The sequence below is a fragment of the Coenobita brevimanus genome, chromosome 100 (genome assembly GCF_032717465.1).
Source record: "Coenobita brevimanus isolate Jiangsu-jjx chromosome 100, ASM3271746v2, whole genome shotgun sequence".
Taxonomy (NCBI): Eukaryota; Metazoa; Arthropoda; class Malacostraca; order Decapoda; family Coenobitidae; genus Coenobita; species Coenobita brevimanus.
The window spans coordinates 31,038,978-31,065,584 of record NC_137053.1 but is presented as its reverse complement, the minus strand read 5'-3'; the positions used below and the strand labels follow the sequence as shown (position 1 = coordinate 31,065,584).

Here is a 26,607-nt window from a genome sequence, read left to right as displayed (position 1 = left end):
AATCTAAAGTGATTATTCCTATGACGGTTTTGATGCTGAACAAAGTCTCTGCACGTGGGCTGCAAAAGGACAACAAAACCTTTGTTACCGGCCACATTAGCACATAGGTTCTGGAACATAAAGATTAAGAGTGAGAACGGTAGAAATGGTACGATAAAAGAATGTATGTCGGATGAGGTGGTGGTTAGGATAATAAATAGATCAAGAGTAGAGGATAAAGTGTTTCAATGGTATGGACACTGAGAAAACTCATGTGAACAGGGTAGTGAAAAAGGGTATGAGCTTTTACAAGAGTGAGTTTGAGAGTAAGAGGCGACACACAAGGCCAGGAAGGCGGATAGATATGGAAAGTGAAAGTGAACATCTGTGAGATATAGAAGCTGACGAATCCAAAGAACTGATGAACGTCAAAAATGGTTAGGTGAATAATGCATGAAGATGCACATGGCAAGTGTTGCGTCCTATTTAAAATCCCTTCATTACGATTACAATATACTGTGGTTTATTTTTGCTACTCCCAAATGATTTTATTCAACTTTGGATAGACCTTTCGTTCTGTTGGAGTTAATGAAGACTGTATTTAGCTCCTATAGTTTAAAAATCTCTCCTTAGCTACACAGGCATTATGAATACATTTGTGTGGATTGTTGGGCATGTGAGGTACAGCCCAGAACTCTGAAGCCGCGTACCATGAGCCAGTGCATGTACAGACCGTTTTGGTGGGAACACCTTTGATAGTTCTCCTGTTTTCCTGTTCCTTTTCCTGGATCACTCTTACCCCATGCACTCCTGGGTTATTAACCGGATATGATGATCATTATGACGATGATGATAATAAGTATTCTTCCATTATTCATCCGTTATATATAACGACTTTTAATATTCGTTCTTTCATTGTCACATCAAATTATTTACCGTTTTTAAAGAAATCTGCATTCTCTTGACCCTAGTACATCGATGTGTTCTTTAATTCTTTTTTATAATGTCTCTACACATCTCTTACTCCCGCTATATACCCTCTATATTTCATATGAACTTCTACCTGCCATCCATCCAGTGTATTTCTTTCATCTGTACTTCACTGCTCGTCCTATATACTCCCATATGTTGTTCCAGTTTTGTTTTCCGATAGCTTTGCAATCTAACGCACATCGTTTACATTCTTAACTAAACATTGTCCGTGTGAGTTTCAGAGACTTTAAAACCCTTAGCTCCCAATTTGTAAATCTCATCTGTCTTTTGCGTTTATTCATCTGACTCTCTGGGCGGTCATCTGATCCTTTTTCTCCTGTGCCCCTCTAAACATCCTTTGACACACCACAATCCTATGATCAAAGTCGTCCGTATCATCCTTATCAGTGATATCCAGTTATGCTTCTTTCGACAACCACAATGTCACCCAGCCTTCTTGTAATGCTAATTTCTCTTTGTATCCCTGTATCGAGAACATTAAAGTCATTACTGGCTTGAAATACGATTTCCTGATCCGTATCTTTCAGCCAGCATCCATTGACATTTACCAGTGGCACGTCGAAATGGTCTGGTTACTGAAACAAATAAGTCATCTATTAAAATCATCCATCAAAAACACTTGATATGTTTACATTCGTTCCACCCAATTCATTCCCAAACCTGTCCTTCTCTTCTACACTTTTTGTCTGCGAAAGGTGAAAATGCAGTCATCGCAACCACAGCCATTATCTTACTTAAGATAAAACCTAACAAACATGCAGTTTGAATTTATACATGCAAAATAACTCATTTCCCTCCTCCAGTTTCCATTCCTCAGTTGTCACTCCCTCCTTACCCACTTCACGAGTGCTGCCACCAGACTATTTTCTTTCTTTCTTTTTTTTTTTTTTTTTTTATGTGTGTGTCCGACTTTGAACATAGGCTTCACACCCTGCTCCCAAGACTCAGTAGTCCTCCTGCATACCATACATCTCCACGTGTCACCATTTCGGCGCTAACACCCACTGTCCATACTGAATACATGCTAGGGCTGTCTCGTACAGGACTGGTATATTGGTATTAGCGGGAGTACTTTTACGACATGTCGGCGGGTCTTCAGGTAGAATGGTAAAGTCTGCTTTTATGAAATTCAAATCCTTAAACTGTTCCCTGCCCCAGCGGGGATTTGAACATGGGTCCATTAGAACTGCAGGCCACCTCTGTACCGATTCAGCCACCGCCTCTCACGTGTCACAGAATCCCTGTCATCCCCCTTCATCTTCATTTTGCACAACGCCAACACACTACCTTCCTTCCATGACAAATTTTAATACTTCTGTGCTCTTTCGTTCATTAATGTCTGCCTAAAGTGACTGGGATTCGGGTAGGCACAAAACCCAGCTCTGAGGCGCCTGTACCCTTTTTAGTGGACAAATCCTTTGAAGTTAGTACCCTTTTTATTAGGTAGATTCTGTAAGGTTAATACCCTTTTTTGCTGGTAAATCCTCTGAAGTGGGCAAATCCTTTAAAGTGATTACCATTACCCTTTTCAGTGTGTAAATCCTGCAGGATCAGAAACAACTCCCTCCTTGCTATGACGTGCAGGAATCAACCCAGTCTTGACTCTGCTTGTATACGAGTTGCCAGCGTGAGTGATGATGTAATATACATGTTAATATCCGACACTTTCAGGTGACTCTTCACCACGTGGTAAGCCGAGTACTCTTGTATCTCAGGAAACCACCAATACATAGGACGGTAACTAAATTATTAAAAATTGTCGACATTCCCAATGGAATATAGAACAGTCTTGAGTCAGCTGCAGTACGCCGAAATACTTCTGTACAGACTGCCATGATGATTATAACATACAAGAACATGACATCCCTAAACTTGTTTTCTTGTGTAGTTTGACCTCTGACCTCATAAAGCCCTTTAAAATATCTCCGGTAAATCAGGTAAATGAATACGGTGTCTGAGGGTATTTGCCCAATGAACAACTGTGCTAAGTTTAAAGCAAACTGGTCAGGAAATTAAGGAAAGGAACCAAACTGAAACTCTTTGGAAGAAGAAGGAGAATAAATAAATAAATAAATAAACAGAGCAAAAAAAGTAGGTGTCCACACAGTACATAGTGTGGAAGACGCCGGATGGTTCATTGCGTTAAGGCGCCTCATGGCCTGTAAGGGTTTGCATCAGAGAGATCTATCTATCTATCTGTCTATCTAACTATCTATCTGTCTATTGCCAGGTGTCTTAATCCCTTAGTAGGTGACCGCAGACAAATCGCCTCCACATCACCCTGTCCTCTGTTGTTTGGGTGTCCTCCCTACAACTCACACGCCCTTTCTCATGTATCGCTCCACCCTATCCCTCCATCTCATCCTTGGTCTCCCCCCCCCACCCCACTCACATACACTCTCCTAGTTGGCCTCTCATTCTCCAACCTCTCCACCTGGCCAGCATGGATGGGTTTATTGTTCACTTACCGGTAATGCCAATCAGGGTCGAGCATTTGATTTCTCTTGCTTTAAATGTAGGTGTTACTTGCCGAGTCCCGGATGCCTACGTTCCTGATGCAGAAATGAAAGACCGGATGATGGACAGACCCAGGTAAGAGGGGCCTACGAATCCCAGTTTGTAAATATTAAAATTCCTACGAGGTCCTTCGATTTCAAATAAAATCCAAAGTCATAATGGAACTCTATATACTTTTTTATACTGCAGCTTCTAGAATGAATTAACCTTTCTTGTAAGACTTTAGGGAAGAATGACTAAAATTATATACAATACATGGATTTAGACCCTTCCTAATGAGAACAGACTGAGGAGATAAATTCCTGTTCCCCCCAAGAGAATATTGCCATCAGAAAGGCTCCGGTTTTCTCTCTCCTCATATCCCTATACTGTTCTCTCCTTTTTCTGTTGTCTCTATATCTTTTTTGTTCGTCTGTCCATTATGTGTTATTTCCTCTTGTTTCTTCGCTCCGTCAGCACCTTCATCGTCTTTCTTCTTTTTTTTTCCTCCACTCTCTTCTATTCACCTCTCTCTCTCTCTCTCTCTCTCTCTCTCTCTCTCTCTCTCTCTCTCTCTCTCTCTCTCTCTCTCTCTCTCTCTCTCTCTCTCTCTCCTTCTTCTTCTGCTTCTTCTTCCGTTTTCTCCTTTTTCTTTCTTCCCTCATTTCTTCCACTTTGTTTTTTTTCTCCTTGCCTTCATTGTGTTCTCTCCTTTCCTCTTTCCCTCCCCCTTCTCTTTGCTTCCCCTCATTCCTCTCGTCTCCCTCCTACTTCCTCGTTGTTCTCATGTTTCATTTTGTCATTTTCATATCCCTCCTCTCTTCATTCTTCCTTTCCTCTCCCTGTTTCTTTTCTCCATACTGTCATTCGCACTCACTCCTGGTGCAGTACCCTTCCTCCCTTGGATCTCAATGACTTTTACTATTTTCTTCTCTTCTGTCCATCATTCCTCATCCTTTTTAAAAATTAGGAGGGTTGCATCGATCTATCACTGGTCTCCCTTCTCGTACAAGAAGGAGCCACACACACACACACACACACACACACACACACACACACACACACACACACACAGTGATTTTTAGGAAATATTATCTACTACAGCGCCACAGTACACGCTGCTACGCTTTTCCGCGGTACGCCCCACACATAGGATGCCATACCACCCGCTGCACCAAATTTTGTCACAACACAGTATGCTAGTATCGCTCCCTCAACACCACAACATACAGCATCTCAGCATACATACCACAACCATCCACACTGTACCCTGTCACACCACACCTTGCTAATCCATACCCTGTCAAATCTCATTCCATCATACCCTGTTGCACCGTACCATACCGAGCCACACACTGCCTCACCTCTCCGGGCCACACTGCCTAACACCACACCCCGGCAAACAACACTGTTATGTCACAAGTTATCACACGTTATTACATCACACTACACCCTGTTTAACCACACTGCCACACCACGCCCTATTATAGTCTAACTTGCAACACTACATTTTGCCATATCATACCCCCACAACACACCCCGCAACACCAAACTCTGCAACACCAAATCCTGCCACACCAAACCTTGCCACACCCAGCAACGCATCGCATTACACCCTGCCACACCATACTCTGTCAAAACACACCTTGCCAAACCACACCTCATTATATCACACCATACCCTACCACTCACTAATCCTAGCCTCACCACACCACGTCCCCTAACGCCATACCCTACCACACCCGAACCTTATCACAGTCACACCACACTTGCCACGACACACCCTGCCACACAAAACCCTGCCACACCACACCCTGCCACCCCACACACTGTCGCACTACCAAATGCCTCGTTAAACCACACTCTGCCATACCACACCATGTCACACCATGCATACCAGTCACCACATCCTACTACATCACACCCTCTCAGACAACACCGTGCCACACCACACGTTGCCGTTACCACATCCTTCCACACCAGGCCCCTTCAGACCACACTGTAATACCACACCCCACCACAGCACATGCAGTCACACCACAACCTACCACACCATACCCTGTCATACTTCACCATGCCACATCACACCCCATCACACCACACTCTGCCTTACCACATCCTACCACATCCGTTTGTCTGTCTGTCCGTCTGTATGTCGGTATAGTGGAACTTGTCCGGAGCATCACACACAAGCGGTGAGAGATATCAACAGCCTCCTACAGCAAAGGATGTTAAGGATCATTTGCAGTGTGTTATAGGTATAAAAAAAAAAAAAAAAAAAAAAAACGGAAAAATCGTCCGCCTTCCTGCGTCGTGCCAGAGTAGCCGTAGTGCAGAGCGCCACTCACACACTGCAAGAGATATTAACAACCTCCCAAAGGAAAAGTTGCTACAGACCTTTTGGATTGTGCCTGATGTAAAAATAAAAAAATAAAAATATATTGACCGTGTACCTGCGTCGTACCAAAATATCTGTAAACTTGAGACAGAGGAGCAGGGCAATATATTACATACATATATACTTACATTTAATTTTATAAGCCTAAGTTCGCGTCTGTATATCCCACCGTCTATGTGTCAATCTTTAATGCAAGCCTTGTGAAGCAGCATGCAAAAAACGGGAAGAAACGTCAACAAACTTCAGAAGTTTAAGTTGCTAATCGCTCTTTGGTGTGTGTCTTAACCCTAAGAAAAATCCAGAGAGTGAATATCGACCGTGTACCTGTGTAGTGCCAGAATACCCACATATATGACAAAGATGGACAGGGCAAAGCATTATATACAAACATAAGTAAATTCCATTCTATAATCCTAAGTTCGTCGACAAACTCTAAAAGCGAAAGATGTCAAGGACCATTTGGAGTGTGCTTCAAGCCAAAGGATCTCAGGAAACAATTCCAGTTCTCTTTCTAGATGTGATTTAAAAATAAATAGTCCGTTATAGGCAGAAGATATGAAATTTCAATGGTCCTGATAGTAGTGATCTATGGCAAAGCTAAAGGGAGGCTGAAGCCCTTTCCTTAGGAAGCCAACGAGAGACCAAAGGCCTCTCGTGTGTGTGTGTGTGTGTGTGTGTGTGTGTGTGTATATATATATATATATATATATATATATATATATATAGAGAGAGAGAGAGAGAGAGAGAGAGAGAGAGAGAGTTATATAGTTATATAGCTACTGTATATACATACAGGGGCACGATCCCATTGCCACCTGATGTGGCCTTAGGTGGCGGATAAGGGAACACCTCATGGGTGTATGAGGAACCTTCTTGCGTGGTGTGGACCATGACCCGCTACAGACATACTGTATAGGGCTCCCCCGAATATAATGAATAAGGTGACAAGAAAGTTACATCTCAACCGAAACTATGAGGCGGGGAAGTGAGATTATTTGCAACCAATCGTGAATTCTATTGGTAATGATTTTATGTGCGTTCCTGTTGGACCTTTGTCTGCTAAAAATCCAACCGCACTGCTTCCTGTGCTTTAGGGGCAGTGTGCCACCACAGGTGAGTTGGCACTGTCTCCGCAAAGCAGAGACCGGAACATTAAACAAATTGAAATTCATAAAATCTATACTTACAGTGTAAGAAGCCTCGCAGAACGTTACAAACTTGATACCTTGATGACTCTGTTAGAAAGCATTAGTTGCGATATAATAGGTTTGACCAAGATCCACAGAAAAGAAAACAATTCATCTTCAAGGCAGCAACCACATGTTTTACTGCAGAGAAAGACAAATTGAAAGAGTCAGTGGTGTAGGATTTGTAAACGGAAATCTTGCAGAAAACAATGGTAAATTCAGCAGTGTGTCTGACAGACTAGCATGGATTGTGATTAGATCACCCAAAAGATACGCCCTGAAAGTAATACAAGGATATCCACCCATTTCCCAAATCATAGAGGAAGAAATAGAACTATTCCATGATGACATCTCCCAGATTATGGAAGAAGCAATGACCATATATACTACACTCATGGGAGATTCCAACAAAAAAGTTGGCAATTAAAAAAATGGAGAAGCATGAATGCGAAAACTCGGAAAGGGAGAAAGGAATGACAAAGGTGAAATGATGGTAAATTTTGTTGAAATCTATAACGTGAGAATAATGAACACAATCTTCCACAAAAGAACAGGGAGAAAATGTAACTGGAGAAGCCCAAATGAAAAAACAAAGAATGACTTGATTATAGCAGATAAGAACAACATGACCAATTATGTCACAGTTGCCAGTAGAGTAAATATAGGATGTAATCACAAAATTATGGGTTGCACAGCCAAATTCAATTTCAGAAGTGAAAGAACGAAGCTGATTGAAAATTAAAAGGTATGCCCAAAAGCAGCAAGCGAAAATAAAGCAGCCTTTCAGAAAAAAAAAAAAAAAAAAAAAAAAAAAAAGGCTCTAAGTTATGCTGAGTGTGACATTGTTGAGTTGAATGACAGGCTAACAAAAGTGTTCAGAGAATCGGGAGGGGGGGGGGGTGTAGTGGGGAAAGATAATACAACCAAAGCCAACAAGTCTCCAAAAACGACCCTCGAGCTTATGCAAAGAAGAAAGGAGATGAAAATAAAGACAAAGAAAGATGAAACAGAAATAGCAGAATTAAATAAGCTTATCAACAAGAGAAAGAGAAGAAAAACGAAATAGAAACATGTATCACATCAAAAAAAACAATCAAAAAAGGAAAAAGTCTGAAACAGGTCCGAAGCAAAATGGCACTGGGAAGCTTCAAATTATATCGCTGAAAGACAAAATTGGCGAAATCATTAAGTACAGAGATAAAATGGTGAAGAGAGTTGAAGAATTTTACAAAGAACTGTAGGCATGAAAGACAATACTACAAATAACCAGCTTTTTAGTTGACACCAGTGAAATACTTGAGGTAACACCAGATGAAGTAAGCTTCTCTCTTAAAAGTATGCAAATAGGGAAAGCCTCAGGAGACGATGGAATTGTAACAGAACTATAGGCCTATTAACTTATTATCAGTTATTTACAGAATCTTTACTAAAGTCCTTACGAACAGAATAACAGCAACAAAAAAAAAAAAAAAATCGTGAACAGGCAGGATTCCAGTACGGGTATTCGACTGCTGATCATCTACACATAACGAATCAGTTAATTAAAAAAAAACAAAAAAACTACGGAATGTAATACGAGTAAACTGCTGTGCTTGGGTTTTGTCGATTACAAACAGGTTTTCGATTCAGTGGAGCACATAGCAATTGCAAATTCATTGCGGGAACAAGGAGTAAATGAGAACATTGTAAAACTGTCTGAAAACATACAGAAAAGGGAAACTGCTACGGTAAGTTACACAAAGACACAGAAAAAAAAATTAAGATTGAGAAAGGCGTGCGTCAGGGAGATACAGTTTCACCAACAATATTTACAGCATGCCTTGAAAGCATTTTCAGAAAGCTAGACTGAGAGAACAAAGGAGTAAACATGTTTTATTCAGATTCGAGTACACCAAAGAGCATCATCAAAATAAATTGCGAAATTCTTGAAGGGGCTGAGGAGTACATAATTAATACTTCGGGTAAATGCTAAAACTAACGAGAGAGCATGAAAACGAAAAAAAAAAAAAAAAAACGCGTTATAGTTAGATCGAAAGCTTTCTGTAAACAAAGAGACATCTTAAAATATAGCATGCCAGTATGTATTAATGAAAAGGATACCTTATTACAAATGTATAATCCCAGCTTTGATGTATGGTTGTGAGACCTGGAAACTGACGAAATCGATGGAAAACAAACTGATCAGTTCTTAAAAAGCAATGGAAAAGTTAATGTTGGGAATATCTTTCAGAGACAGGAAGAGATTATATTGGACGAGAGAGTAGACTAAAGGTCAAAGACATTATAAAAGTTATAAAAGAACAGAAATGGAGGTGGGTGTGTCATGCAGCAAGAATAGGGGATAACTGATGTAGGAAGAGGCTGACTGAATGGACTCCAAGAGACTGCAAGCGTAGCAGAAACATGACAGACAGGAGGTGGAGAGATAAAATAGAGACGTTTGCAGGCAATAGCTGGCAGAGATTGACTCAGTCAAAGAAATCGTAGAGAAGGTTGGAGGAGGCCTTTGTTCAGTACTGGACCTGTAATGGCTGATTATATATATATATATATATATATATATATATATATATATATATATATATATATATATATATATATATATATATATATATGTGTGTGTGTGTGTGTGTGTGTGTGTGTATTAATGTACACACACACACACACACACACACACATAAAAGGCCATTGACATCACCTTTGTTTCTCCAAAACAGGTGCTCAGGCTCTCCTTGAGTTAAGCGGGTCACTATTATAAAGATAGTTGAAATTTTACATCGTCTGACTATAAGGGATTTCCTATACTTTTTACCACAACAAGAATGCAACATGAAGTAGTCTGTGGATTTTTTTTTTTTTTTTCCTTTCATTTGGCTTCAAGCGCACGCCAAAGGGTTCTTAATACCGTTTGTGTTTGGAGTTTGTTGACATCTGGTACAGCCTGTGCCCGACATTCCCCTATAGTGAGTACTGTTTTCTGGCAGGACACTGGTACGCGGTTCACTTTTCAAAAGAAAAAAAAAAGGCATATAGCACGCTGCAAAGGGCTCTTAACTAGTTTTACTTTTGGAGTTTCTCGGCATCTATTACGGTTTTTGCGTGATTCTCCACGCAAAGTTTGTACTGCAGACAGACATACAAACAGACTTACATACAGACACACAGGCAGGCAGAGCCAACCTTGGGATTATAATCAGGTGAGACTAAGTACGTATGCATGTAATGTCTTGCCCTACCCCGCTGTGCTGTAATTAAGCCTATTCTGGCATGACGCAGGTACACCGTCGATTTTTCCACAACAGCACTCTCCAAAAGATCCTTAACAAGTTTTCCTTTTGGAATCTGCTAATCTCTTACAGTTCGAATTTAATTGTCTTTACAATGACTAGCCTGGCACGACGCAGGTACGCGGTCGATTTTTTTTTTTTTTTTTTTTATGCAGCACACTCAAACGGGTCCTTTACAACTTTATTTTTATCTCTTACCGTTTAGGCGTTATGCGCCTCACAAACTTCGCATTACAGACAGACACACGGACAGACAGACGGACGCAAACTGAGAATTATAGAACAGAATCGTGAGTGAATGGGAGTGTGGTCCATTCAGCTGGACAAACTTCAGTTAACATCTTCTTTCAGGCTCTCTGGACCCAACATCACCCTGCCGTATGATGAGAGAGGAAGTCTGGAAGGTGTGTGTGTGTGTGTGTGTGGGTGTGTGAGTACACGAAAGCGGTTAAGATATTTCGTGTTTCCTTTTTCCCGGTAATTATATATATATATATATATATATATATATATATATATATATATATATATATATATATATATATATATATATATATATATATATATATATATTGTTACATAGCCTATGATTTCATTATCCTTTGTGTAATTTTAACGCACAGTATGCTGCATGTTTGATCACGAGCGTGTTCTACCTCACTCCCCCCTTCTACCGTTATAGTAGAGTAAGTCGTCCTTTCTGTTGTTCAGAGCAGGATTTTCAGCTCTTTGTCCCCATGGCTTCATTTGCGCGTCCTTCTTACAAGTTGTATCAAGCTCTGCTGGCCCCTATATAATGAGCTCAGTCTCTACATTAATTGCCACTTAGATCTGCTCCTCATTTTGTTCACATCTCTGTCCTCCCCTGTACAGTTATTGTTGTGAGTGCTCAGGAAGTCTCCAACCATCTAGCAGCTGTGTAATTTGAGTATGACTGTTGTTACATATTTTCTTGTGCTGTGTAGCATAGGGTTAATTCTTAGGCCTAGTAACGTTTTTTTGTAACTCATGTAAAGTTCTTTTTGTCAGTCATTTTTGATAATATTTTGTATCTGTAACAGTTTATCTTGCATTAACTGAGCATTACCCAGTGTATTTTCATTTTATCAGGGCTGACTTAGGTAAATTTACTCTTGCTAATTTCATGTTAATAGAGGCTATTGCAGTTAACCATATATTTAACCTGTTTTTTGCCATTACATTATCCTTATGAGTCCTGAATGTTTTGTTGTTAGTTTGAGCATTAAACTTTAACTTGTAATTTTACCTAACTCTTTTGTTTTGAACCTGGAACGTTACGGGACAGTAATGATTTTTAGCATTCTCACTTAAAGTGTACATTATCTTTCTCTGTTCCTTAACATAAATTTGGCGACCTCTTATCAGGATATTCAGGATATTATCATAAGGATATTGCTTGATATTTTGTGACTGTGATTTATTCATGATGTCTACTATTACTACACTTGATGAAGCCAAAGATTTCTTGTCAAATGTGCAAACAGTGTGTGATGTAGAAAACAGAACAAAGAATGAACTTAAGCTTGTTGCTCAACAATTGGGAATTGCAGTTCACTCTCATCATTCTACAGATCAAATTGTTGACATGATTAATGAAAGCTTGTTTGATGTAACTCCTCCAAATGAGCAAACGCAGATTGAAATAGCTAAGTTACAGCTAGCCCTGCAGGAGGCTCGTGCTAAGGAGGCGGAGTCTCGTGTTAAGGAGGCTGAATTTCAAGCAAATCCTAAGGAGACGGAGTCTCAGGCTCGTATTCAGGAGGCGCAGATACACGCACAAGTTGAACTTGCCAGGATTCAGGCAGACCATGAGTATCGCATGAAACAATGTGGAATTGGATCATCTAGCTCTGATGATTTTGATGTGGCTAAAAATGTTAATCTTGTCCCTCCTTTTAATGAATCTGATTTAACAAAGTATTTTCAGTTGTTTGAGAGGGTAGCTACAGGTTTTAATTGGCCCAAAAAGTATTGGCCAGTACTCCTTCAAACTGTTCTCACCGGTAAAGCTCAAGTAATTCATGCATCTTTGCCTCAGGATCAATCTGATAATTATGATGTAGTTAAGAGCTTGATTCTTAAGGCCTATGAGCTTGTTCCTGAAGCCTATAGAGTAAAATTTAAGACAACTTATAAGCAAGATAAGCAATCCCATGTTGAGTATGCAAAAGTCAAAGAAGATCTGTTAGAGCAGTGGTTAAATTCTAAGAATGTGGATTCTGATTTTGGTAAATTTAAGCAGATGATTTTGCTGGAGGACTTCAAGAGGTGTATTTATAAAGATGTAAGCCTATATCTTGATGAGAGAAGAATAGATAATTTGTCTGATGCTGCAGTTTTAGCTGATGAATATGTTCTCACTCACAAGAGATATTCTAAAGAAAAAGGGATAGCTGAGAGTAAGTACGTTGCCTCTACTCAGAGTACAGGTAACAGGAAAGAGAATAAAGATGATGTTTCTCAGGAAATAAATACCAGCTTCACCTCTGGATTTCAGAAAAGTAAATGTACTTATTGTAGTAAGCTTGGTCATACTACGGAGAAATGTTTCAGGACACAGCGTGATGTGAACAAAAAGAAGTCTTTAAATATTCAGTCAATTGGTCTAGTGTCCACTCTTGAGAGTTCCCAGAATTCTTTAACTGAGTTAACTGAACCTGCTTTGAGGGGTAACTTAAATTCTCATGATGGAGCTCCTCTTTTGAGCAGTAACGTGGGTGACACTCTCAAGAGTTCATGTGCTAATTTCCTGTCTGATGGTTTTGTCAGTCCTCTGGACAGTAATGACAGGAAATCAGTTAAAATATATCGTGATACAGGTGCTTGCCAATCCCTTATGCTGACCAGTGTTCTAGGCTCTAATGTTAATTCCTCTGATGAAACTGTAATCTTACAAGGTGTAGGGAATAATTACTTCTCTGTCCCTCTGTGCAGAGTGAATTTAGAGTCTGGTTTTGTTAATGGTTCCGTTATGGTTGGGTTGGTTGAGACACTCCCAATGTCAGGTGTAACTTTCTTACTTGGAAATGATATTGGTGGAAGTCAAGTGTGTCCAGCTCCTCAGTTGTCTAGTAAGCCAGTGGCTGCGACCCAGGATTGTAATGTCCCTGATGTGTTCCCTGCATGTGCTGTCACTAGGGCTAAGTCTAAAGTTACTGGTGATTTAGAGGATAATGATGATGATGATGTTATCCTAGCTGACACTTTTCTTGCTAATTTGGACCACTCACCAGATGAGGCAGTACCCCGTAGTGTTGATAATTTGTCTCGTCAAGAGTTGGTTGAGTTGCAGGTTGCTGACCCTGAGTTGAAAGGTCTAGCTAACTCTGCTTACAGTGAAGAAGAGTCAGCCGGTGCCTCTACTTGTTATTATGTAAAGTCAGGAGTACTTATGAGGAAGTGGAGACCCCCCACAGCATCAGCCGACTGTGAATGGGAGGTTGTACATCAAGTTGTCATCTCTCGTGTTTGTAGGCAGGATATCATTAGAGTGGCTCATGATTCCAGTTTGGCAGGACACCTTGGAGTGAGGAAGACTGTGGCACGCATTTTGAAACACTTCTACTGGCCAGGTATCTTCAGGGATGTTTCCTGGTATTGTAAGTCTTGTCACACCTGTCAAGTTGTGGGGAAGTGTAATCAGACCGAAAAGGTTGCACCTCTAGTTCCCATTCCTCCTTTTGAGGCGCCTTTCACCCGTGTGTTGGTGGATATTGTGGGCCCTCCTCCTAAGACTTCTTCAGGATTTTCTTATGTGTTGACCATGATTGATATGGCTACTCGTTATCCTGAAGCCATTCCACTTAGAAATATCTCAGCAAAGAACGTGGTTAAGGAAATGCTAGGGTTCTTCACAAAGTTTGGTCTGCCCAAGGAGGTACAGTCAGACCGGGGAAGTAATTTCATGTCAAACGTTTTCAAGCAGTCTCTGAAAGAGTTGGGCATCACCCAGATCACGTCTTCAGCTTACCATCCCCAGACCCAAGGAGCGTTGGAGAGATATCATCAAACACTCAAATCGATGCTCAGGAAATACTGTTTGGAACATCAGAAAGACTGGGATAAAGGTCTTCCATTCGTTGTGTTTGCTGCAAGAGAATCTCCAAATGAATCACTGGGCTTCTCACCTTTTGAACTACTGTTTGGCCATGAAGTAAGAGGACCCCTTAAGTTACTCAAGGAATGCTGGCTGTCGGAGGAAGATGACGTCAACCTGCTGGAGTATGTGATGAAGTTCAAAGAACGGCTGTCCACTGCTTTACAACTGGCGAGAGAGAATTTAGGAGCTGCTCAGGAGAAGATGAAGACTTGGCATGATAAGAAGTCCAGGTTACGCCACTTTCAGCCAGGAGATCAGGTTTTGCTTCTGCTACCGGTTCATGGGCAACCTCTTCAAGCCAAGTTTAGTGGTCCTTATTTTGTGGAGAAGAAACTCAGTGAAGTCAACTATGTCATCGCTACACCAGATCGTAGAAAGAACAAGCAACTATGTCACATCAACATGCTAAAGTTATATCACAGGCGGGACAAAAATAATCCAGTCTGCACTGTAGCTGTTCCACCCGAGTCTGCAAGTGAAGCTCTCCCATGCAGTATGAGCCTGAGTGATAGTTTGGGGAAGAATCCTGATATCATGAATGATCTCCAGACTAAGCTTTCTCACCTACCTCCCGAGGAAAGGCAAGAGTTTTCGGCATTACTGCAGGAGTACCCGCAAGTGTTCCGTGCCACTCCAGGAAGAACCACTGTGTTGATGCATGATGTCGATGTTGGAGACGCAAAGCCAATTAAACTGCCTCCTTACCGTGTGAACCCAGTGAAAGTTCCTCTCATCCAGAAGGAGCTTGGCTACCTGTTGGACCACAAGATGATTGAGCCATGTCAGAGCGAGTGGAGTTCTCCTGTCACTCTGGTCCCTAAGCCAGGGGGGTCACAGCGGCTTTGCATCGACTACAGACGTGTTAATCAGATAACCAAAACAGACACCCTCTCCCTCGCGTGGAAGATTGCATAGACAAGATCGGAAAGGCTAGGTACATAAGTAAGTTTGATTTGTTAAAGGGATACTGGCAAGTACCTATGACTGAACGTGCTAGGGAGATCTCATGTTTTGTAACACTAGGAAAGACTTTTGCATGTTCGGTAATGCCATATGGTATGAAGAATGCACCAGCCACATTTCAAAAGCTCATGAATGTTGTAACAGAGGGTTTGGCAGGGTGTGTTGTTTATATTGATGACCGTTTGGTTCATGCTAATCTTGTAGCTAATTTATCAAAGTGTGAGTTTGGTCAAGCTAAAGTTCAGTACCTTGGGTACGTAATTGGTGATGGACATGTTGCACCACCAGGAGCTAAGGTTCAGGTTATAAGTGATCTTCCCAGACCTAAAAGTAGGAAAGAGCTACAAAGATTTTTGGGAATGGTAGGTTATTACAGGAGATTTGTTCTTAACTTTTCAATTCTTGTATCACCACTTACAGACCTACTGAAAAAGGGAGTTAAATTTGTCTGGGCCGATAACTGTGAATCCTCTTTCAACAAACTTAAAGCTATCCTATTAAGTCAGCCGGTGCTCGCTACTCCAAATTTTGCTAAGCCTTTTAAGATGGCTGTTGATGCAAGTGATACAGGAGCTGGGGCTGTTTTGCTGCAAGAGGATGATCAGGGTATTGAACACCCTGTATCTTATTAAAGTAAGAAGTTCACTCCACCTCAAAAGAACTACTCCACTATTAAGAAAGAGCTTTTGGCCTTGATTTTGGGTTTACAGCATTTTTCATTTTATTTTTGTTCTGGTTTTGACCCCATAGTCATTTATACCGATCATAACCCACTGAAATTTCTTAGTAAGTTTAAAGATAAAAATCAGAGACTGACAAGATGGAGTCTACTTCTTCAGGAGTATTCATTAGACATACAACATGTCAAAGGGAAAGAAAATGTTATTGCAGATTGCTTATCTAGACTTTAGACAGATTGTTTTAGAGTAATAAGAAATTTCCTTTGTAAATTTCTTTTTCTTTGTGGGGAGGTGTTACATAGCCTATGATTTCATCATCCTTTGTGTAATTTTAATGCACAGTATGCTGCATGTTTGATCAGGAGCGTGTTCTACCTCACTCCCCCCTTCTACCGTTATAGTAGAGCAAGTCGTCCTTTCTGTTGTTCAGAGCAGGATTTTCAGCTCTTTGTCCCCATGGCTTCATTTGCGCGTCCTTCTTACAAGTTGTATCAAGCTCTGCTGGCCCCTATATAATGAGCTCAGTCTCTACATTAATTGCCACTTAGATCTGCTCCTCATTTTGTTCACATCTCTGTCCTCCCCTGTACAGTTATTGTTGTGAGTGCTCAGGAAGTCTCCAACCATCTAGCAGCTGTGTAATTTGAGTATGACTGTTGTTGCATTTTTTCTTGTGCTGTGTAGCATAGGGTTAATTCTTAGGCCTAGTAACGTTTTTTTGTAATCCATGTAAAGTTCTTTTTGTCAGTCATTTTTGATAATATTTTGTATCTGTAATAATTTATCTTGCATTAACTGAGCATTACCCAGTGTATTTTCATTTTATCAGGGCTGACTTAGGTAAATTTACTCTTGCTAATTTCATGTTAATAGAGGCTATTGCAGTTAACCATATATTTAACCTGTTTTTTGCCATTACATTATCCTTATGAGTCCTGAATGTTTTGTTGTTAGTTTGAGCATTAAACTTTAACTTGTAATTTTACCTAACTCTTTTGTTTTGAACCTGGAACGTTACGGGACAGTAGTGATTTTTAGCATTCTCACTTAAAGTGTACATTATCTTTCTCTGTTCTGTAACAATATATATATATATATATATATATATATATATATGTGTGTGTGTGTGTGTGTGTGTGTGTGTGTGTGTGTGTGTGTAACAACCGCAGTGCCAGGGCACATCCATGCTGCAGTACAACATTCAGATCAAAGGACACGCTCATTGTACCTTGCACATTCATTTCCACCCTTGGATTCTTGTAGACTAAATGCTCTTAACAATATTAAGCAAAATTTCATATACTGTATTTCATGAAGTCTCAGCATCGTGCACGTTCTCTATTTATCTACGAGCATTCTGTCGTATGCAATCTCCAGATTCATGGATCCGACCATGTTGTTTTTCCAATATTTTTTCCCTCTAATATACACATAATAGAAATGATTTGGTCAACGAGACCCTCCCCATCCTTACAACTTCTTTGTTTATCTCCTGCGCTTACCGCTTTTTTCTCTTTCTGTCAATAACTGTTCTGCAGCACATCTTTCCCACTGTGCTAAGGGGACAAACACCGCTATGACTGCCATCCACTCATCTTTTCTCATTCCCCATGTACAAAGGAGCTATTATTCCTGACTCTAAGTTTTCTGGTAATTAACCTTTCTCCCTGGTCAATCTGCACATTTTATGGATTTCTTCAGTCACTATCTATTTTTCAACCTTTCGTTACACACTCTATCAGTCCTCATGCTTTACCCACTTATAGTTAATTTTTTTTTTTTTTTTTTTTTTTTTTATGCGAGGAAGAAGGAACCAAAGGCATGAGCCTGCAGTAATAGTTCCCTCCAAGAGAAAAACAAAATACAATACAGAGCCAAATTCAAGATCCGATCATTTTGAGATGCCTGGACACACTACGTTTGAAAGACTGGAGATCATAGGCAGAAGGAAATACAGACAGAGGGAGACAGTTCCAGAGCTGACCTGTTGCATAAATGAAAGACTGGGAGTAACGGTTAACTCTTGCATTAGAGAGTTGGACAGAAAAGGGATGAGAGTTTGCTGCTAGACGGGTGCTACGCGCCCGTCATAGAGGTGGAGGAATGCAAGCAGACAGTTCAGAGGAGCAGTGACCATTAAAGTAGCGATAGAAAAGAGATAAAGATGCAACAGTGCGGGCGAAGAGATAGAGGTTGAAGGGAGTCAGTAAGAGGAGGAGAGTTAATGAGACGAAAAGCCTTTGACTCCACCCTATTGAGAAGAGCTGTATGTGGGGAGCCTCCCCACACATGAGAGTTGTACTCCACACAGGGGCGGATAAAACCCCTGTATGGAGTCAACAATTGTGCAGGGGTAAAGAAAGAGCGGAGTCGGCTTAGCACACCCAATCTCTTGGAAGCAGATTTTACAAGAGATGTAATATGATCTTTCCAAGATAAGTCCTGAGTAAATGAAACCCCAAGCATGTTCAAGGATGATGCAGGATTAATCTGAATATTATTAAACATCAGTGGGTATACCTGTGGAAGATTTTGTCGGTTGATAGGTGTAAGAACTGAGTCTTAGATGCATTAAAGACAACCATATTATTTTTACCCCAGTCAGAGATATGAGTCAAGTCAGACATTAGGTGTGCCATAGCCTCATCCCTTGTTTCTTGAAGTAACTGTTGAGATGGGCGTTGCGGGAACCGAATGGAAAGGTGAAGGGTGGAGTCATCAGCGTATGAGTGGATAGGGTTAGATGTACAGCTTAGAAGATCATTGATGAATAAAAGGAAGAGAGTTGGTGATAGGACAGAGCCCTGAGGAACACCACTGTTGATAGATCTAGGAGAAGAACGATGGCCGTCTACGACAGCAGCTATAGAACGACCAGAAAGGAAGCTAGCGATGAAGGCACAGATAGAAGGATAGAAACCGTAGGAGGGCAGTTTGGAAATTAAAGATTTATGCCAGACTCGATCGAAAGCCTTTGAGATGTCAAGTGCAATGGCAAAGCTTTCGCCAAAGTCCCGAAAGGAGGATGACCAGGAGTCTGAAAGGTAGAGAAGATCGCCAGTGGAGCGTCCCTGACGGAACCCATACTGACGATCGGAAAGAAGGTTGTGATAGGAAAGATGCCTTAAAATTTTTCTATTAAGAATTGACTCGAAAACTTTTGAAATACAGGAAGTTAAAGCAATTGGACGATAGTTGGAGGGTTGGGAGTGGTCACCCTTCTTTGGGACTGGCTGAATGAGAGCAAACTTCCAGCAAGAAGGAAAGGTACAAGTTGACAGACAAAGGCGAAATAGTTTGCCTAGGCAGGGTGTAAGCACAGAAGCACAGTTTTTGAGAACAACAGGAGGGACCCCATCAGGCCCATATGCCTTGTTAGTACTGAGGCCAGTAATGGCAGAAAATACATCAACTGAAGAAATTTTAATGTCGGCCATGAGGAAGTCAGAGGGGGGAAGTGATGGAGGAACAGCAATCGGAATCGTCTAAGGTGGAATTGGAGGAGAAAGTCTGTGCGAAGAGATCTGCTTTATCAGTAGAAGAAATAGCTACAGAACCATCAGAGTAGAAAAGAGGAGGGAAGGATGATGAGGTAAAGTTGTTAGAAAGATTTTTGGCAAGGTGCCAGAAGGAGCGGGAAGAATTCGAGTTGGAGAGTTGAGAGCATTTAGTATGGATGAAATTATTTTTAGTAGAGCGAAGAACAGACTTAGCACGATTCCGGGCAGAAACGTAAAGATTATGTGATTCAGGGGTGGGTTGGCTCCGGTACCTTTGTAGGCCTTCTCCTTGTTGCGGACAGCATTAGAACAAGCGTGATTAAACCAAGGCTTTCTTGCGTTAGTCAAAGGATATGAGAAAGGAATGTATGCTTCCATGCCCGAGAGAATAACCTCCGTAATGAGCAAGGCACACTCAGATGGCTCACGGCCATGGAAGCAATAATCATTCCAGGGAAAATCAAAGAAGTACTGCCTGAGGGCCTCCCAGTCCGCGGCTCCAAAATGCCAGAGACGACGTTTCCCCTGGAGGGTCCGCAGGCCGTACTGGAGCGATAGGACAGGTTAAGGTAATAAGGTTGTGATCGGAGGAGCCCAACGGAGAGAAAAGATTAACAGAGTAAGCAGAAGGATTAGTTGTGAGGAAGAGGTCAAGTATGTTGGAGCTCTCTCCAAGGCGGTCAGGGATACGGGTAGGGTGCTGTACAAGCTGCTCTAGGTCATTAAGGATAGAAAAGATGTAGGCTTGTTCACCAGGTGGATCCGTGAAAGGAGAGGAGAGCCAAAGGTGGTGGTGAACGTTGAAATCTCCAAGAATGGAGATTTCAGAGAAAGGAGAAATGGACAGAATGTGTTCCATCGTAGAAGTAAGATAGTCGAAGAATTTTTGATAGTCAGTAGAATTAGGGGATAAGTAAACAGCACAGATATATTTAGTCAGAGAATGACAGGAAAGCCGAAGCCAGAGAGTGGAGAATTCAGAAGAATCAAGTTCAGGAACACGAGAGCAAGATAAGTCGTTGCGTATGTATACACAACAGCCACCTTTGGCTTTGAAATGAGTATAGAGAAAGTAGGGAGGATACAGAAAAGGGTTTGCTGTCAGTTGCCTCAGACAGCTGAGTCTCCGTTAGAAAAAGAAGGTGAGGTTTAGAGGAGGAGAGGTGGTGCTCAACAGAGCGAAAGTTAGAGGAAAGGCCGCGAATGTTGCAGAAATGAAGAAGAAGAGAGTCAGACAGTGGTTCCAGGCACCTCGAGTCGTCACCGGGAGAGGGGCAGATGGCGGGGGCATTTATGGTCCCCCCCCCTGGGGACTCCGAGGCTGGGTGAATTGATGCCATTTTGGTGAATTTTGGATAGGAAGTGTAGTGTGTACTGTGCATGTAGTTTGGTGAAGATAGATAGAGAAATTTGTACTGGAGAGCATGCTGGCCTACTCTCTGTGTAACTGAGACACTGAAAAAGTTCAGCAAAGGGGGATGGTCAGGAACTAGTCCTGAGGGCTGATGAAACGGGAGATCCAGCACTCCCTGTCATCAGCTTTCCATCCACCTCGGGAGTACTGCCCTGCTCGACTGGTGCTACAGTCTACTCCACACGCTTGTCTTACTCCCTTCTGCTCTTCTTTCCTCTTTTCTTCGTCCAGTCATTCCCTATCCACTTATACTGGCACTAGCTTCTTCTGCTGCCGTTGTCTTTCCTTTGTTGCCTACAGTCAACAGCTTATTAAAATGCGCTCTCCATCTGTTCACTTTCTCTCTGTCCGCACCTACATAACGCCATATGTACTTTTCACCCCTCTGCTACCTCATCCATCACTCCCTCTTACTTTCTTGAAAAAGGAGACAGGCAAGTGGAGAAGAGAGAGACAGAGAGAAGCGAGGTGACAGTGACTGGGTAGACGGCTGAGAAGAGAAAGTCGACAATTAAAGGAAGCGAATGGATAAAATGGAGGGAACAAGTAGACGGGCGGAGGGATCCAGAAGAGATGCAAAGCGATCAGACAAACAGACCAAGGGATGCTTAAACATAATTATAAAAGGAATGAGTTAACACGGGAAGGAAGGAAATCAACAGGTTAAAGGAGCAAGGAGACGGGCAAAGGGAGGGGGGAAAAAAAGAGATAAGGCGAGACAGGTGACAGGTGAAGGGAAGCGAGCAGATAGGTAGGGAGACAGGGTGACGAGAGAGACTGCAGACGACCTCATTAAACCGGACACTGTAGCGGATGATAGTGGCCATATTAATAATTGATGAGCACACGAAATTGGTCCCTTTGGTATCAACACTCTGTGTGTGTGTGTGTGTGTGTGTGTGTGTGTGTGTGTGTGTGTGTGTGTGTGTGTGTGTGTGTGTGTGTGTGTGTGTGTGTGTGTGTATGTGACAGTCAAAACCACTGATCTTCAATTACTCGAGCCATTACCTCAGTGACACCAGTAACTCTCTTGAAGGGTCAACATGAATGAACGCACATGATCATGAATTATGTTACATTGTATTCTGTTATTGATAATGAACTCTTCTTACCTCTCGGCTTGAGACTGAGAATCAAGAATTACCTGGAAGGTATTTTCCTGTTGTCAAGTGGTGACGCAGCACCACTCACACGTCACAGAGACACGAGTGGATTTTAGGCATAAGGAACTGATACTGTTTTTTTCTTGTGCCAAAATAGAAATCAGTGACTCAATCCAATGCTCATAAATTTCTGTTGAGTGGAGTGTTCCTCAACTGTTCCAACCACTGGTTGTGGTTAGCCGAAACACGGGACCTAAAATTTTCTAAGTACTTACTCTACCACCCAAGCCACTGACTTGACAGCAATGAGCTGCAATGAATGAATATTAATAGATGAAAACAGGTGAAGTTGCCTTTGCGTGAAAATACCATAGGGTGAGCAGGGTGCATCATAGGGAGTGTCAAGGCCACCAGCTTGTTCTGCATGAGACTCGTGACTGTCTCAAAACACTCTCTCACCTCCTCCATTCCTGTACCGTAAGCACCTACTCACCCCATACTTGCCACTGTCATATCTTTGTTACCACATTCTTTTGCTCGTTTAATGTCCCTCTTCTGCCCCAGGTATACTCCAAGTCATCCTTTACTCTTTGACTCCCTCTTCCCCTGTTGCGTTTGCTGGTACTCCTCTCTCCTTGTTTCTTTCTCTGCTACTCTTCTTTTCCTTCCATCTTTTCCTATATATATATATATATATATATATATATATATATATATATATATATATATATATATATATATATATATGTATGTATGTATATATTTATAGTGTTCATCCTATCTGCTAACACATTCGTTTGCTTTTAATATCTCCCATCTTCCCTCTTACTCCTATCTCATTCTTTCCTCCCCTTCCTTTCACTCCCTAGCTCACCTCAAAACCCGTGTTCGCTCTTTTTTTCTGCTTCTTTCTGTCTCGGTCCCTCCATTGTTCCCTCTACTTACACCTTTTCCCCACCCGTTCCCCTTTCCATCACCCCTTCAATCTCTGCCACTACTGCTTCAGCTTTCGCAACTTCTGGTCAGTTCTCATTGTTACGTCCATTGTTAAGTTCGATTGCACCCTGCCCTCCACTTCGATCACCCACTCTTCTAAAATTACTATTAAACTTTTCTTTCCTTTTCCCTCCTCAGTCTATTCCCTCATCTCCCTCATCCTCTGCCATCTCTACACGCTGTCTTCCTGAATCGCCCTCACTTCAGCATCTCATAGCCTCTCCTCCCTCTTGATTCTCCTTCACCCCTCTCTACGTTTCCCTGTCTTCCTCTTTCCTGGTTTACCACTGTTTTTCCTTCCACTTCACTGACCTATTCTTCTGTCTATATGTCCTATCCTCCTCCCTACCTCAGCCTGCGTCTGCATGTGCAGCCAACTCCTCAGCATCATTCATATTCTTTGTCTTGTTTGTATGCCTTTAGTGGCTGGTGGTTGGTGAGTCAGGCGTGTTTGTGTTTGTTAGGCGCCTACGACGCACCAGTGAAGAACCGTGCAGTCCTCACACGCCTCCTGGTATTTGGACAATAATACCTGTCGTCATTAGCGTGATACACAACTGATATCATACCAGGATCTGATGTCATGGTTAGGCCTGGCGAGGATAGTATATAATGGATTATGTGTGTGGTGAGTGGTGAGGGAGGTGAGTGGTGAGTGAGGTGTGTGGTGAGTGGTGAGTGAGGTGTGTGGTGAGTGGTGAGGGAGGTGAGTGATGAATGAGGTGTGTGATGAGTGGGGTGTGTGGTGAGTGGTGAGTGAGGTGTGTAGTGCGTGAGGTGTGTGGTAAGTGAGATGTTTTGTGTGTGATGAGCCCAGTGTGTAGTGATTAATGAATCAGATGTGTGATGAAGTTGTGGTGTGTGTGTGGTCAGTCAGGTGTGAAGGGAATTAGGTCTGTGGTGTGGACTGAGTCAGTCAAGTGTGTGATGAATAATGTGTGTGGTGAGTCAACGGCAGGAAGAGAGAAGAGATGATGCTTTACATTATAATGTTATGAAGCTACAGTCCACACATACAAGTGACGCGGGCCCTTCAAACCAGTTTCCTGAGCTGTATAGAATAATATGGTTTCAGCTAAAGTAAATAGAAAAAAAAATAGGTGAATGGATTAATGGAAATTATTTCCCATCCCATGTGCCTCAGAAGGATCTGTCTGATGCTTCTTAATCGTTTGGCATTATCTAAAACAAACTAGACAAGATCTCTTCGGGGTGACGGCAAAAATTAGGAAAACATTTTTTAAAAAATTATTTTTAGTCACAGGACACACCAGAGGGGAGGAATGAATCTATCTAAACATGTTTTTCCTTCCCTTTCGACGCACAAAAAAACAAGAAAGGAATGAGAAGCGAAATGTATGATGAGTTTACACAAAACTTCCTTAGATGGACATCTGTAAACAGTTTTAAACCCCCTTGTTCCATGGAGTGCTCTTCTTTACCTCTCCTTACCCTCCTGCAGTACCAAGTTGAGAGAGAGAGAGAGAGAGAGAGAGAGAGAGAGAGAGAGACGCAGTCAGTTACTAGGAGCAGTTACAAAGATCAATACCTAGATCTAAACGACCTGTACCAAGGTGGTGCTATGAATAAAGTTACCAGGTATATGTTGTTACTCTAACAGTGTGAGAAAAGTATAGCAGAGATGATCACTCCCCACCCATCTCCACCCACAACGCTGGCACAGAAAGGTAGTAAACTCAGCCAGGGAGAGAAAGGCTAGGAAATTTTACATGAACGGAGGAAAGATTTCAGACTTTCACAAAACTAGTCCTAACAAAACTTTGTTAATAACTGCTGTCAACTGCCTTTGCTTGTAACTGATCTCACACATTCAGATCATGTACGTAAAGTAAATTTAAAGTACCCTTGTGGAAACGCTTAATGTTGGGCCGCTCTCCGTGATTCCTCGTCGTGTTTCCATTTAGCTATACATGTGTTGTTAGCCGATGTTTTCAGATCCATGAAGGATTCTGGAAGCTTCAATCAGTTGCCCACGAAAATGTCTACTCTCAAGAGTTAACAGGGCCAGCGTCTCAAGCCTAATCAGACAACCCGAATCTGCATTCTCTCAAGACTCGTGATATTTTTATTCAGGATCAGTGACCATAACTGCACATTATGTTCCAGATGTGGCTACACAAGAGAACTGTACAGAGAGGATAATCTTGTTTCAGAACTTGAACTGCCTCTATATAACACAGAAGCGTCCTTGTTTTCGTCTATTTCAGTGTTCTGTATGAGGAATTTAAGGTTCGCTGGTGATTTGTACGCCAAAATCTTTCTCCAAATCATTACTTCTGGTTGCACTTTTTAATGAGTAGCTGATTCTTCGACATGTATAACCGATATGAATTACCTTGCACTTGTCCAAGATGAACGGTGTTCCCCCAACAGAGCATTCCTCTACTTCAACGAAGTCCCTACTTAATTTCTCGAACTTCTTGAGTGATGAAACATTGCCACCTAACTTTGTGCTATTTGCAAATTGGACAGTCAGGCTGATGGCACCATATCTTCACGACTGATGTAATGATGAACGGTATGGAACCGAGAACTGAACCCTGGGGCACTCCACCTGACACTCATGTTCAGCCACAGGTTTCTCCAGTGACACCGGTTGGTTAGATCATTCTCAATCCATCAAGCTATTTTTATCTCACTTTTCAATGCACAAGTTTTTGCCATCAATCTTCGGTGATCCATTTTATCGAATGACTCCTGGAAGTCTAGAGAAAGAATGTTAACTACCCAACACCAGTACATTTAGAAAGTATACAGTGGAGGATTTCAGCCATGTTGGTCCAAGAAGAATGATGAAGCCTAAAAAGAGAAAGAGAGAGAGAGAGAGAGAGAGAGAGATTTGCCTGAGTCCGTCACAAAACATCCAGAATACGAGATAAGAGCAAAGAAAGCTTTTATTGTCCACATTCTTGGTTGAAAAAAAAACTCTGGATTAATCCAGCACTGCACTGAAGCCATCAAATCTCCAGCAGCCATTTCTACATGGTATACTTTGATCCCACCCCGCCACAACCACAGTCTTTGTGCCCCATGACAATGTCATCACGCCTCCGACACTTTCATTATTGGATGATATTTTGATATAAACCTTCACTTGACCCATACCACAAACACTACAGCATCCATATTTACAGGTTGTACTATTGTGTCACAGCCTCCAATACATATATATATATATATATATATATATATATATATATATATATATATATATATATATATATATATATATATATAAGGATATACAGTACATAGGGTGTTCCGTGACTCCCATATTGACTTCAGGAGGTGATTTAAGGGCTAATTTTGAATTTTAAAACTGTTATATCAACATCAGATCTCTTCTCAACCCTTACGGATTTACAGTTATTGATTACCTAATAGGCGAAAAAGGTCTCCCTCATAAATAACCCCTAATGTTATCGGTAACTGTAGCTCCGTAATGACTGATACTTGGAACCAAGCTGCTG

General features: G+C 41.6%; 1 protein-coding gene across 1 annotated transcript in view; it reads right to left on the bottom strand.

Moving 5' to 3' along the window:
• The window catches only part of LOC145414618 (bone morphogenetic protein 10-like), a 304,172-nt gene that overhangs the window by 263,254 nt on the left and 14,311 nt on the right, over positions 1-26,607 (bottom strand). The window contains exon 2 of the mRNA XM_080284144.1: positions 6,344-6,351. Coding sequence (XP_080140270.1) covers positions 6,344-6,351 — 8 coding nt within the window. The remainder of the gene's footprint in view (positions 1-6,343; positions 6,352-26,607) is intronic.